At 35.9% G+C, this 13,027-nt stretch overlaps 1 protein-coding gene across 1 annotated transcript in view; it reads left to right on the top strand.

Moving 5' to 3' along the window:
• The window catches only part of LOC140150317 (uncharacterized), a 171,461-nt gene that overhangs the window by 108,502 nt on the left and 49,932 nt on the right, over window positions 1-13,027 (top strand). Inside the window, 2 exon segments of the mRNA XM_072172326.1 lie at window positions 3,691-3,783; window positions 8,566-8,619. Of these exon segments, the coding sequence (XP_072028427.1) occupies window positions 3,691-3,783; window positions 8,566-8,619 (147 nt within the window).

Here is a 13,027-nt window from a genome sequence, read left to right as displayed (position 1 = left end):
TATAAGTGGATAAACAATTACTTGGAGTGACCATTGCTACCATAGTTCTATATTGAAATATAAACAAGCAAACCTGAACTTCTGAACCTTTGTGGCCAATCCATAAGGGGCAAGTTCCAACTTTGATATTGTGTTTATTTTGTGACAGGATAACACTTCATCAAGACCTATTTAAATTTACTACTTGGAATGACAATCTTATCTTGTCTCTTCAGTTCAAATTAATCATTTAAAAAGGGAAAAAATGCATTATGGACTGTTTAGAGACCTGTTAATGTTTCCTAACACCGCAACATTTCCCTCAATTTGTCTCACCTAGCATCAAGCTGTCAGTGCTTTAATTAATTACCAGGCCACTATCCTATGATCTCACTTCATATGGAAAATGTTACTGTTAGTGTTTCCTTTAATTGAGGATAAAGTCAAAGTTAAGTACATCATGCAAATGTATGAAGTGTTGCCAGTGTTACTGTTAATCCATACAAATGGGTACAAATACAGTATCTAAGGGACATTTCATGAGGGGGGGAGAGAAATCACGGTCTTGACTGATGTGGCATTCTTTCATCTGTTCTGGTTACCTCACTGCTGTTATTCGTTTCAGTTATTTCTTTACTGAAAAGTTGGGCAGCTTTTCATGATTGGAAAGGATGCCTCACAGATGCTTGTAATATATAGTTGTGTTGTTAGTTGCAGCTTTTGGGCAATTGCATGAAAAATTGGGTGCACTTTCATAGTTGAAAGCAGCCTCTTCATAAGCAATAATGGCAACACTAAAGTAACGCAAAAAAATTGGTCATCACTGATGGTCATTACTTTTATTACACACAGGTTATCTGAGATATCCGCCATAATGTGACAAGTGATTGGCATGGTTAAACCTGTTGCAGAAGAACAGCCGATATCCCTTGGTCAACTTCATTGTGATGGTCAATGTGTGACTATGCAAAGTGTCTGATCATCAATTAGACTAACGATTTAAAGATTTCTCTTTGATCAGAAGAGGATGATTTGGACATGAATAGTCGTGTTGTTCCACAGTTTGTTTACTAAACTTGATGTGGGGCTGTCACATGCGGGATATTTTTTGAACATTAGGGTTGACATGTTAACAGCTTCACTGTTTTAAGGGTCAATTTAAGTGTCTAGTCATCAATTACATTCATAATTTTGAGATTTATTCCATATCTTAGATCCTTTCAAAATGCTTGGTTGGGGTAATCATCAATTAGACCATTGATTATGAGATTTAGATCCTATCTCTAAGTGATACCAAAAGTTGTGTTGAGGTTATCATATTTGACAACTTATGAGCAAGACCTGTTGGGTTGCCTTTAACATTTGGTACTCAATTTGGTTAAAGGTCTATCATTCATTGAGTAAGGGTCTGATGGTCTCAAATCATTGATGTTGACAAACTGAACGGTGATTAAGGCTTTCAGTTGTTCCTCCGGATCTTGTGGTAATATGAGGAAATGTGGTTAAGAAGGAATTTTCGCTTCAAATTTGGTATGTTCTTCTACGTAGATGTGGTCTGATGACATCATCAAAGTTGAGGTTTTCGATGGCTGGCGAAACCGTACTTCTTTGGCTGCATCTATGGTTCTTAGAAACTTCATTAAAACATGCACCCAACATATTTTTTGAGAAATAAAGTTTAAATAAAATGTAGGTTGTAAACTTCCCTTTTAGTCTGGATATCAATAGTTATTGCAATAACTCAAAACCTGCTTATAGCAAAATGGAATGCTGAAAAAAAGTACAACATTCAGAAATACTGTATCAAATTTGCACTGACAATGTGCTGATAGTTGTAACAATTCAAATGTATGTCATGAAATTATAGAAAAGTGAGTGGAATGAAATGCCTGATTGTATCTCAGGTAACATGAGTGCGAAGTGGATATTGACATTACCTGATGGGTGGAGATTTTTCACACTTGTGAAAATAGGTCAGAAATACGCCCTCTTTGATAATAAGTACTTGGGAAATTGATACATGTACTTATTATTTTGATGCTGAAATAATTGGTTGAAAATCTAAGCTAATTGATTTTTACTGCCCGAGGAAGTAGTGTCAGCATTTCACCTATTTAATATGTTTGAAACAGAAGAATACCTTTCATATACAACTTAACATAATTAGCGGTAAGATTTAACTTGCTTCAATGTTTCAAAGGTGTACAAAAATGGAAAATGCAGCAACTTTTGTTTAAAGGAAGACTGTTATATTCCAAAAGGTTATTCATGAATAATAGACCTTAACATTGCAATCCAGACCACCTGTTCATGTGTCTATTTCAGTCCATCAATGAAAGGATCAAGCCTAGGGATCAAGTATGTCTTACAAAGTGAATCCTACTGAAGGTAAAATCAGGACAGGTGAAATGCCAGGAAGCTTGAAATGACTGACCAGCATCCCAGGGCCTGCCTGCAGGAAGCTATTGTAACAATCGGTCTAGTTTAACAAGTGGTACACCAATATCAATCCCAAAGCTGGACTCATCCACTCCATAATATGTTCATTGAAACCTTGATCTTGACCTTAATCGTGTTGTAATGTTAACACAGTTACTGCTTAAGGGTTAAGGTCTCATGCCAAAATAAACACAGGAGACCATGACAAAGAGTCTCCTGATTCAGAAGTGATTAACTATAGGGATATGCATGATTGATGACATTAAAAATTGACTTAATATTATAGATTATCCAAGCATTGGATGTATAATGTACTTAACTGTCAAAGGAACTAAGTGGTTATCTTGCAAATGGGTATGGGTGTTTAGTTGCAGAGCATTCTACTTTAATTGCAGATCTTTGATCCAGTGACTGGAGGTGCTGTAGAACTTGGATAGATATTTGTAATAATTGGATGTGACAAGGGTTATCTAGTGCTTTAGACCAGGAACCTTGTTTGAAGCCTACAGCAGGTTATATCTACCCATACAGGCCATGTGTCCAGTGGATTTGTTCAAGAACACTTTGGTTCCCTTCTGCTTGGGGGCAAACACTCTGCTGTATAGAATACATGCATCAGACTATAATTGCCATTGTTATAAGATCAATGGACTAGTGGATATATGTTACAATTTGCCAAAGGAACTTTACGGATATCTATTTGTGATTAGACTTTTTCTTTGAGTAAGTGTGGCCAGCAAGCCATGTTCTCTTACGATACGCCAAGTGAATATTATGTTGAGACAGGTTAAAGGACAAAATTGCATATCTCTCTACACTGTGATACATTCTACATGTAAATGATGTTGGCTGAAGATTATCTACAAAGGAACGATACAATGTTTTCAGCAACATCAGGAACTGTAATTGCATCTTCAATTGTTGATGTTTTTGTCTTGAACATTTTGGTTTGATGATATAATTTTAAGCATGAGCCTATCATTTCCTGGATTGCCAGTGCTCAAAGTGTTCCATATATGAACTTGAATGTTACACAACACATGATTTTACTTGTTTTACCTCTAGTTTGTAGTGAAGCAGGTAGGGTAGGTGCGTATTTCACTGGTTGCATTAACGAATAGCACACCCTAACCTAAACTATGTAAAAACACTGACATCATTACCCCACTCGAGGTGAAAGAAAAGTGTAGGTTAACCATTGAGATTGTTTGTTTCAACCACAGCAAGTATGCAACTAATGTTTTCTTTCAAATTTTTATTCTCTCTTTTCAGGATGGCCCCACCCTGAAGCGGTCCAACTCTGATCCAAGTCTAGCAGAAAGTAACGACATGATGCAGCGCAAGCAGATAGCAATGACCTTCCCTGTAAGTAAAATAAAAAACATATTGCTGGGTTTCCTACTCATTGGAAATAAATATGGAAATGTTGCCCCCTTATGTTTTCTTTGAGTTGTCTGCCAGGTTTCAGCGGTTGCTTGCCAGGTTTCAGTAAGTGTTTGTATGAAATTCTTGTGTTTTGTTCATGGACAATTCCCCCCAGCTATTAGAACAAACTTTGATCAGCTTCTATAACCATGTATGCCTTGATGTGTTTCTCATCAATTTAGTCATTCAATTTAATCCAACCAATGCATATATTTTAGTTTATTAAATTTAGCTGCAAATTTGAGCCAATTATTATTGGCATTGAGCAATATAAGGATGGACATGATCGTGGCAACTTTGCTCCTATAGCCAATTTGTGATGTTACTCGTGTGAAAGTTGAGGTCAAAACTTGTTCAAAGTTGATTGATGCCAGTTTTCTGTGACAAATCTAGGCCAACTACTATCAGATTTTACAACTTAATTTAATCATGAAAATTGAGATTTATTATAAAAATATGAAAATGTGCAGGACATGAATCCGTAGCCATGAGTTGGCAATTTTAATTTGCTAACATTTTTTCTTAGCTTCCTGAAGGTGTTACGAGGTGATGCGTAAATGTGGTTTCAGGAGGAACATGAAAGGGTTGATTTGTCAGTAATGTTAACCATCATGTGCGGTGCTAAAGGGCACAGGAACTAGTCTTGTGTTTATGTGCAATGTACGAGGCGGGCTAAGTCAACATATTTGGAGCATGTGCTCGCGTTCAATTTGACACAGGATTTGAATGTTTTATTAACCGTCACAAGAAAGGTTGGTAAGGCTGAATGAGAAGAAAAGAAAAAAGGCAGGAAGAAAGACAATCCTGCAGGTGTTGCCGAACCTCATCTTGTTTTTATTTAATATTTCTCGTGATGAATTAACCTGTAAATGTATGGAAAATTGACAATTGATGATGTAAGTAAAAGAAATAAGGAGAACAGGTTGATTCAATTAAGTCACAACCTATGTGTATATGAAAGTGTGGAAGACTTATATGAGACTTCATAATTAGACAGCCACATGCTCTCAGGCAATTTCCAGGTGGTGTAATGCAGAATAAAATTGGGTATGTTATTATTGTTCGAAATGAATGTTGATGCATCTTGGGATTTATCAAGTTCAAAGGAGTGAAATTAATTAAAATTGCATAAAATAATGAAATCGGCTGCCTAACTAGAATAAATCTGCCTGTGAAGTTAGCTAGTGTGATAATAATAAGCACATAAGCGCTCTCTGCTTCAACCTCCGAGCACTGTACAGTAACTATAAAATACAATCAAAATACAGTTACAGAAATGTTAAGCAGAATGAGGCAAGCCCTCTTAGTATTGTACCAAAACATGACATGCCACCAAGTTGAAAAACAACAATGGTGATACCAACAATGACAACATCCACAGCAATAACCAACTTTAGCAGGCATACAGATTATACCTCCACAAAAAGGGGTACTACAAATGGGGTGAAGTTACATAAATAGATCCTGTATAATGTCTGTAATTTCCACTTACTTACGTGGAAATTACTTGACTTTTATTTAAGGAAATGTGTTATTTAAAGTGTCCTTAAATACAAAACTCCGTCGGGGATTTTATATAATGATATTCAGCACAATCATGGTGTCACTGATATGAAGTAGGAAACATTTTCATTACTTTCTGTTTTCAGATGAATTTTTAGTGAAAACTTGCCCTACATAATGTTTCAGAATATTTTGGGGAACAAACCAAAAGATTGATAAGGTCCTATAAAGGTAATATTTTGTTTAGCTAACCTCTCCATTGCCGGCTGCAACAAAACCGGAAAAGGGGCAAATTACACTAAGGCCAAAAAAAAAAATTGTTGTGTTGCCCTCAAGTGGAAAAATGGGAAAGTTAGGTCGGGCGGTCTGATAATGCTTCTTCAATTAGGGGACATTTGTCAATTTTGACTTCTGGATACCTGTTAGACATCAATTAAAGACTAGTCTTTCAATATAATATTAATTTTAAGTGAAAAACATTGATTTTTTGAACAAATCTGTAAAATCATCATTCAAAAAAAAAAAAAAAAAAATGCGACCCTGATTTTTCAGGATTTAGGACCGGACGGTTGAGGGCAACACAACAATTTTTTTTTTTTTGCCTAATGTCGTATAAGACTAAGAGCATGGGAGAAATGTTTCAACATGTTGTTAGGCTTTTAACACTACGCCGAAAAGTAGACCCACATTAAGTGTGGTATAGTTTACCTGTGTGATCTATATTTTTGTGTTAAAGGTGAACCTCATTGAAAATAAAGTTCTATATCAATGGAAAGCTTATGATGTCAGGATACTAAAAATTATTTTTTCCAATTTTTTTGATGGCCAATAAAGCTGAAAAATTAAAAAAATGAATGAATTTTTGGTCTTTTTTAAGGCGCCAAAAAGCACCCAAATCAGTCGTCTATGACCTTGAGAATGCTCGTGGCGTAAGCTCAGGGTTCGCAGATCACGTGATCCTACTCGGAAACATGTAAACAAGACTTGCTTCCTGTACTTTGCAAGCTGCCCGGCAAGTCTGATTTTCGCAATAAAGCTTGAAATTAGAGGAATCTTCAAGTTGCTGGTTCCTTCTATATATATTAGAAATAATAGAATAATAAAAAATCCTGTACATGTACCTTATTCTATTCCTTCATTTTCTCATTGTGATAAGTTTATCTCAACTTGGTGTGACGATCTGAACTGGTAGCACTAGCAGTTATTTGTTGCAATCTGTTTTCATTCCGGTTCTTGCTAATCTTCGCTCTTCGTGGTTTTACTGTAATATTCCCTATGCATATCGTGGATGGCTTGGCCTATCCCAAATCACCCCGGCCAGCACTTTTTCCATTTTTATTCACACACTTTATTCAGGAACTTCATTCTTGATTTGATCATGATGTTTCCTTCATGTTATTCTTATTTTATTGAAGATATTTTCCATGTAAAGTAAGTTGACAATGACTTAATTCGTACATTGGCCCGATGCATGCCACAGTAATGCATGGACATTGTGTTTACAATCAAACCCGGAAGTAACTGTGTGTCCCCGAGCTGACGTCATCAACGAAAGCGCCCAATTTGAACGATTTCGTTTTGTAATTTAGGGGGGGTGCCAATATCCAATCTTTGCATGGAGATTATGTCTAGCCTGGTACGTTAGGCAAATAAAAATATTCTTTTCTGCTTCCTGACATCATAAGCTTTCCATTGATATATAACTTTATTTTCAATGAGGTTCACCTTTAAAGAAAGTAGATAAAGTATATGACTTAAATTAATAATTTTTGATGCTTCTGATAGTTCTTGAAATACAATATATTGATATTAATCCGCAATGTTTAAAGGCCCATCGATTACGAGCTGATCAAAACTATAGTTGTATACATAGGACTTCATCGATCTTTTGGTTTGTTCCCTTATGTATAGAAAAATTGACTTGAGGTTACTGAGTAATTCCTGTCCAATGCTGGGGGAACACGGATAAATTGTACTAGAGAAAATTTAAATTGTGACAGCAAAGTATCAAAAACAAAAATGACAACAATTATGAATGACAGAGAGATTCTGTGTATAGAACCACTGATATTAGGCATGAATTTGCTTATTATCACTTTGATTTCAAGAATTACTGTTGAGAAAGAAAAAATATTGTTGATAAGCTGTTACATTTGTGAATGACACCTGTTCTGCTAAACTTATTTCTGTTCCTTTTCCGACGGTGCATATCTAGAACAGGAAAGTTCCTCTTTCAGTTGTAATTTCTTTCAATCATTTGATACTGATTAATACAAGGAAACATGGGTATTATTGTGGCATGACTTCTGATCATTTTTGCATTTCAAATGCGACAAGAAAATCTTGACAGAACTCGTCACGCCTGAAGTTGGAGACAATTTATAGCTGTGTTTGTAAGTGTTTGGGCTTTAAGCCTATGGGTTTACCGTAAAACTGACGTAGGGAAATGATTATTTTTGGAAACAGACATATTATAAATGCAAGTTGTGTAGGAGGTGTTGAACATAAAATTTCTTTGAATGGTTGAGGTGATGTACACACAGGACAGTGCAACTTGTAGGCATACTCATCTTGAAAATTGATGTAGACATTATTTTGAATTGTGGGTTATACTTCTCTGGAATTGCATATTGAGGAGTGACTATTGAAGGCTTCAGTGGTCAGTGGAAAACTTATTTTGTAGATTGTGCAAATGCCTTTGATGTGAAGAACATCACAGACAGGTAGGTTTGGAGTCAACCGCACATACTAACCATGATATCACCACTAAGTTAGTACATTTTTTTTTATCAGATCATACTGTCCACCTTTGGATGTATGCATCTTTGTTGGCATGTCAAAGTCGCATTAGAAAAGTGGAACGTAAGTTAGCTAGCCTAGAGTTAGTCTTTTTCACTTGTATGCAATTGGGAACTTAGCACAAAAGTTCTTTATGCAGTTAGGAACTAGTATATGCTATTATGTGAATTGTAGATTTATGTCACCATTATTGTAGACTTTATTGATATGCTCATAAAGTGAATAATAATAATTTTCTCATATTACATTTTGAACAGTTTTGTATTTTAGAACATAGGAAATGTGTAATTGATAGCCCTTTTGCAGAAGTACGTTTCCGAAACTTGACCTCATTGTGTGGTCATGTGAATTATTATTGACTTATTTTAATAACATTTAAACATTTTTTGTTTGTTTCTTTCTTTCTTTCCATCTCTGCAGGGTCTATTTCACTTGAAGAAAGGTTGGTTAATAAAACAAGGAGAAGCTGAACAGGTTAGTGTTATGATTTGCCTTAAGCAGACCTGTGACATCACACTATCAACTCGAACACCATGTTTGAAAGGTGTTCTGGTTGTAAGTTGTGACATCATAGTCCGCTTAAGAAGAATAGTTTGAGCTAAGCATTAGATAGAACTATGACATCACAAAATGAATTCAAGCTCTGTTTGAATCATGCTCAAGTTTATTTGTGATTTCATACTCTATTTAGTGCCTAGATTTTTTTCCACAGAAAAGTTTTATTTTAAATGGGTAAGTAGATAATTTGAGCTAAGCAGACCTATGACATCACATGAGGAACCCAGAGACTTGTTGTGACATTAGACCAAGATACCAGCAGTGATATCATGGTCTGTCTAGGGTATATTTTTTCAAGTTTCAAACAGGAACATGTTATATAGGTAAGTGGAACAAGTTGGAGCAAAACAGGTCAATAGTACACCTCAGCAGCTCAGTCACAAATCCTCATGTTGAAGTCATTCAGATTATATAGTTACTGTAGAAATAAGACGGTTACCACACCCACAAACTAAGACAATGTGTCCCAATCTTTCTACTTTGAGCTGCACCTTGTTCCCATTGTCCGTACTCGGTACACTCTTTCCAGCTCGGAGGTTCTCAACTATTTTGAAATGTGACCCAATTTTTTCACTGGCAACCCACCTTGTGTCACATGATCTACTGATTGGGAATGCCTGTTTCAACTCATAGTTTGATGAATAGAAGGTTGTAGAAGTAAGAACATCATAAGTAAGAATGAAAAACAAGACATGTATGACCTTGCATTTTTCCGTCAAAATGTGACACATGATTTATCTGCTGGACACCAAGGAAGGGGCATTTATTTGTGTCATGATGGAACAAAGAACTTGGAACTCAATATTGAGCATATTTTGTAAGGCTTCAGTCAATTTGATAGCTGCTGTCTTCTCACAATTGTGGTTTGATGAAAAATAGGGGATCTCCCTGTCAGTCCGAAACACTCGGTCTGAAGCACCACTAGTCCAAATTTTTAGAGTAAGGGTTAGGGTTAGCGTTAGGCAAGCTTAAAATTCGGACTAGCGGTGGTTCGGACTGACGGGGTTTCGAACTGACAGGGTGTATCCAAAAATAGTGTGCAAAATTGATTTTCTTCAGTTTGGTGGATGCAAGATATAAGAAGCAACTTTGAATGCACTTGTTGATGATGATGTTATGTGTCTAGGGCAGGAAATATAGGCAATGTCATTCATATTGCCAATACATTGTGTTAAAGTATAGATGCATCATCAGTACATTTATGCTATAAACACATACTTTGATCAACTGGTAGTTTGAATTTGAAGGGAAGTTTATCATTCACTCATTTTCATCAGCTATGTAAGATAGAAGATTTACAAAGCTCAACACGTTCCAAAGGATTTGTATACTGTGCATATTTCCTGATCGCCATTTAGTCGCCCTAGGATACTGACGCCTATTTCAATTTCATCATCCAATTTGATTGGTCGAGATTGGGTCACATGGTATGCAATCATGCATTCAAAGGGGTCAATGATTGGAAGAATTATAGTGAGATGACAACATAGCTAGAGACATTGTTAACATTAACAAGGATATGACAATGATATGTTTCAACACATGAGTCATATATACAGGAAATGTGCTGTGCTAGATGTTCTTATTCTGCACAAAACTATGTGATGGAGGAAAAGAAAGTTTAAAAACTTGTGGAGAGAGATCTGAACTTACGTGCAATATATTGTGCCTTAAAAAAATTAGGAAGTCTAGATCTAGGGTGGAATTGCCTAAAAGAAATAGTAAGAAGTTTATGGCATAAAAACCCCGTCAGATCAGCCATTGTACGCCAAGTTATGTTGACTTCAATCAGTCATATGGCAGTAGCCTTTAAATGAAGATTGATCATGGAGAGGTCCAACCTAGAGTAATTTTCAAGGTAGGAATTCAACCAGAACCCAGTGATATTCTAGTAAAAAATTAAAAAAATTAGGTGTTGATGAATTGATGTAAGAAATTTAGTTGAAGTTGGGTATTCATGAAGCCTAACTCACCACAAGATGATGGTGTATTTGCTTGGTACTCTCCTGCAAATTTGTCTGATAGGAATCTTGAATGTGATGACCAGGCCAACCCAAAATACAGTCTCTTAAATTTCCTGAAGTATCTATTACAGTGTTGTAAGTACTAATTGAATGAAGCATGCATTTTGTCACTTGTCACAGCACAAAGTTCTGTTAGTTGAAGATATTAACTCAAATTAAGGTTAGAATATTGGCATCTATCCCATCAAGGATTTAAGTTGTCTAGATCTGCCCAGCATTTATCAGTGAGAGCATCTCTACTCGGATGTTGACCAATGTCCTCTGTTATTTTTGTTGATAAACAATGTACAGACCAACAACATTTTATTATCAAACAGACAAATAAAATCAAATCTTAGTTATCAATCAAGCTATATAAAATATATTTCAAAATTGTCTGCAAAGCCCTTCTTGGTTTGAGCTTTGTCTGCTTGCTTTTACCATCCTTGGAAAATGATGTGGATTATGTGCTCTCTCATACCATGTGTAAATTTGTTTTGTCATAAGATTTGAAACTGTGATGAAACTATAGAAAAATGTTTTTAAAAAAACTATTTGTTATAGCAGAATACACCTGCATATTTATCATAGGTTCAGATGACAAAATAAAGTCACCATATAGTTCATCAAACAAATTTGCCATGTAGTAAAACTGTACTAAACATCTGTAGGAAATATCTTAATTCATGCACCAAGCCCAGTCAGGCAGACTTCCAAGTTGTGCACGCTCCTGTTGTTATTATGGTCAGTTTCCCGTTGTCCTGAGCAGGTCACACGTCAATGTTGACCACCTATAAAGCACCATAACAAGGGAAACTTGGATAATTGCATACTTCCAAATCTGTGGTACACCATCTGTGGCGCTTATTCAGCCATACGTAGGGTGTGTGGGTGACGAGTCGGACGAGTTAACATGCTGGACATGCATTGATAACCAAAGTCAGTCAAAACATGATTTGACGGTGTCTGAGCACAGTTGGCGTATCGACTATCGCCTTCCTCCCAGCCGTGAAGGATGTGTTTAGCCTATTAAGTTGCTGATGCAGGAAATATTTGCTAGCAATTTCAGGAATATTTTGACCATGTGAGGAAAGGATGATGAAAGGTGTTAGGATATGTGATTCGTGTCGCAATTATTATCCAAACACAAAATGATGTGGAATATGTGGCTCTGTTTGTCACAAATTAAATTGTGGTCTGATGAATTTGAGATGAGAAATAACGGTAAGCATAGAGTTAACAAGATAAAGAGTTTAATTGTTTGTGACAAAATCATTCAACTTAGTGAAAATGCATCCACCAAATGATCCATGGATGTAGGGGTGTGTATGATGAGGTCCATAGCCATTATTTGGGATGTGTGCTTTCTGTAGATATTTATGTGAGGAAAGACAACTGCACTGAAATGCTTTTGACAAATTGAAAGAAAACTAATTTGTATTATGGTGTAGCATTCAATGTGACTTTGCAATGTCTACACTCTTGTCTTTATAAATAGGATACAGGTCTTCTGATTCGGTAGGCTGAAATATCTTAAAAAGTCAAAATCATAATCTTGTAGCGAAGCTTGTGTTTTCTCAATTTTATGGCCTTTAGGACTTTTGTAAAGTTCTTCAAAATTTCATTTAGTGCAATAAATGAATTTTCATGTATCCAGGATGGCTATTTCTCCAACATTGATTGATATCTCTCACATTGTATTTGAGAATCACATATATTTGATTTTGGTAGCTATTATTTTGGCTTCAAGCTACACAGTATAAAAAAATTGTTACATTTGACAAAGTCAGAAGTATAAATTTACATAAGAATGTCTTAAAATGGACTTCGAGAAGGTGAACTTTCAGCTAGACTTGCACAAGAATCATGCATGTGCACTATGACAGGAACATGCATGTTGCTAGTCATTTCCTTGCCAGAAGGCAACAGTGCTCACAACATTATTTGAGGTGTTGAAACAAGTTACTCACCGTGTTTACATACCTGTATAGGTAAAGATATTTAACGTATTTATGTAAACACTGATCGACTTTTGCTGAAGATTGTGCCTAAGACAACAGGAATGGTAAATTTTTGTCCACCTAAAGTTTGGTAGTGCATATTATTTGCTGGTCGCAGTATCGAATTGCACACATAATGTTAATTGTGCACAACATAGATGCACGCATACAAGGCCAATTTGTTTGGTAGTGAATATTATTTGCTGGTCGCAGTATCAAATTACACACATAATGTTAATTGTGCATAGTGTACATGCACGTGTACAAGGCCAATTTGTTTGGCACGCTTGTGGTGCAACGGCAAAAACGTATTGTGGGAAG

Source organism: Amphiura filiformis, chromosome 4, assembly GCF_039555335.1.
Source record: "Amphiura filiformis chromosome 4, Afil_fr2py, whole genome shotgun sequence".
Lineage (NCBI taxonomy): Eukaryota > Metazoa > Echinodermata > Ophiuroidea > Amphilepidida > Amphiuridae > Amphiura > Amphiura filiformis.
Note: the sequence above shows the minus strand (reverse complement) of the source record. Positions and strands in the feature narration are given on the sequence as shown.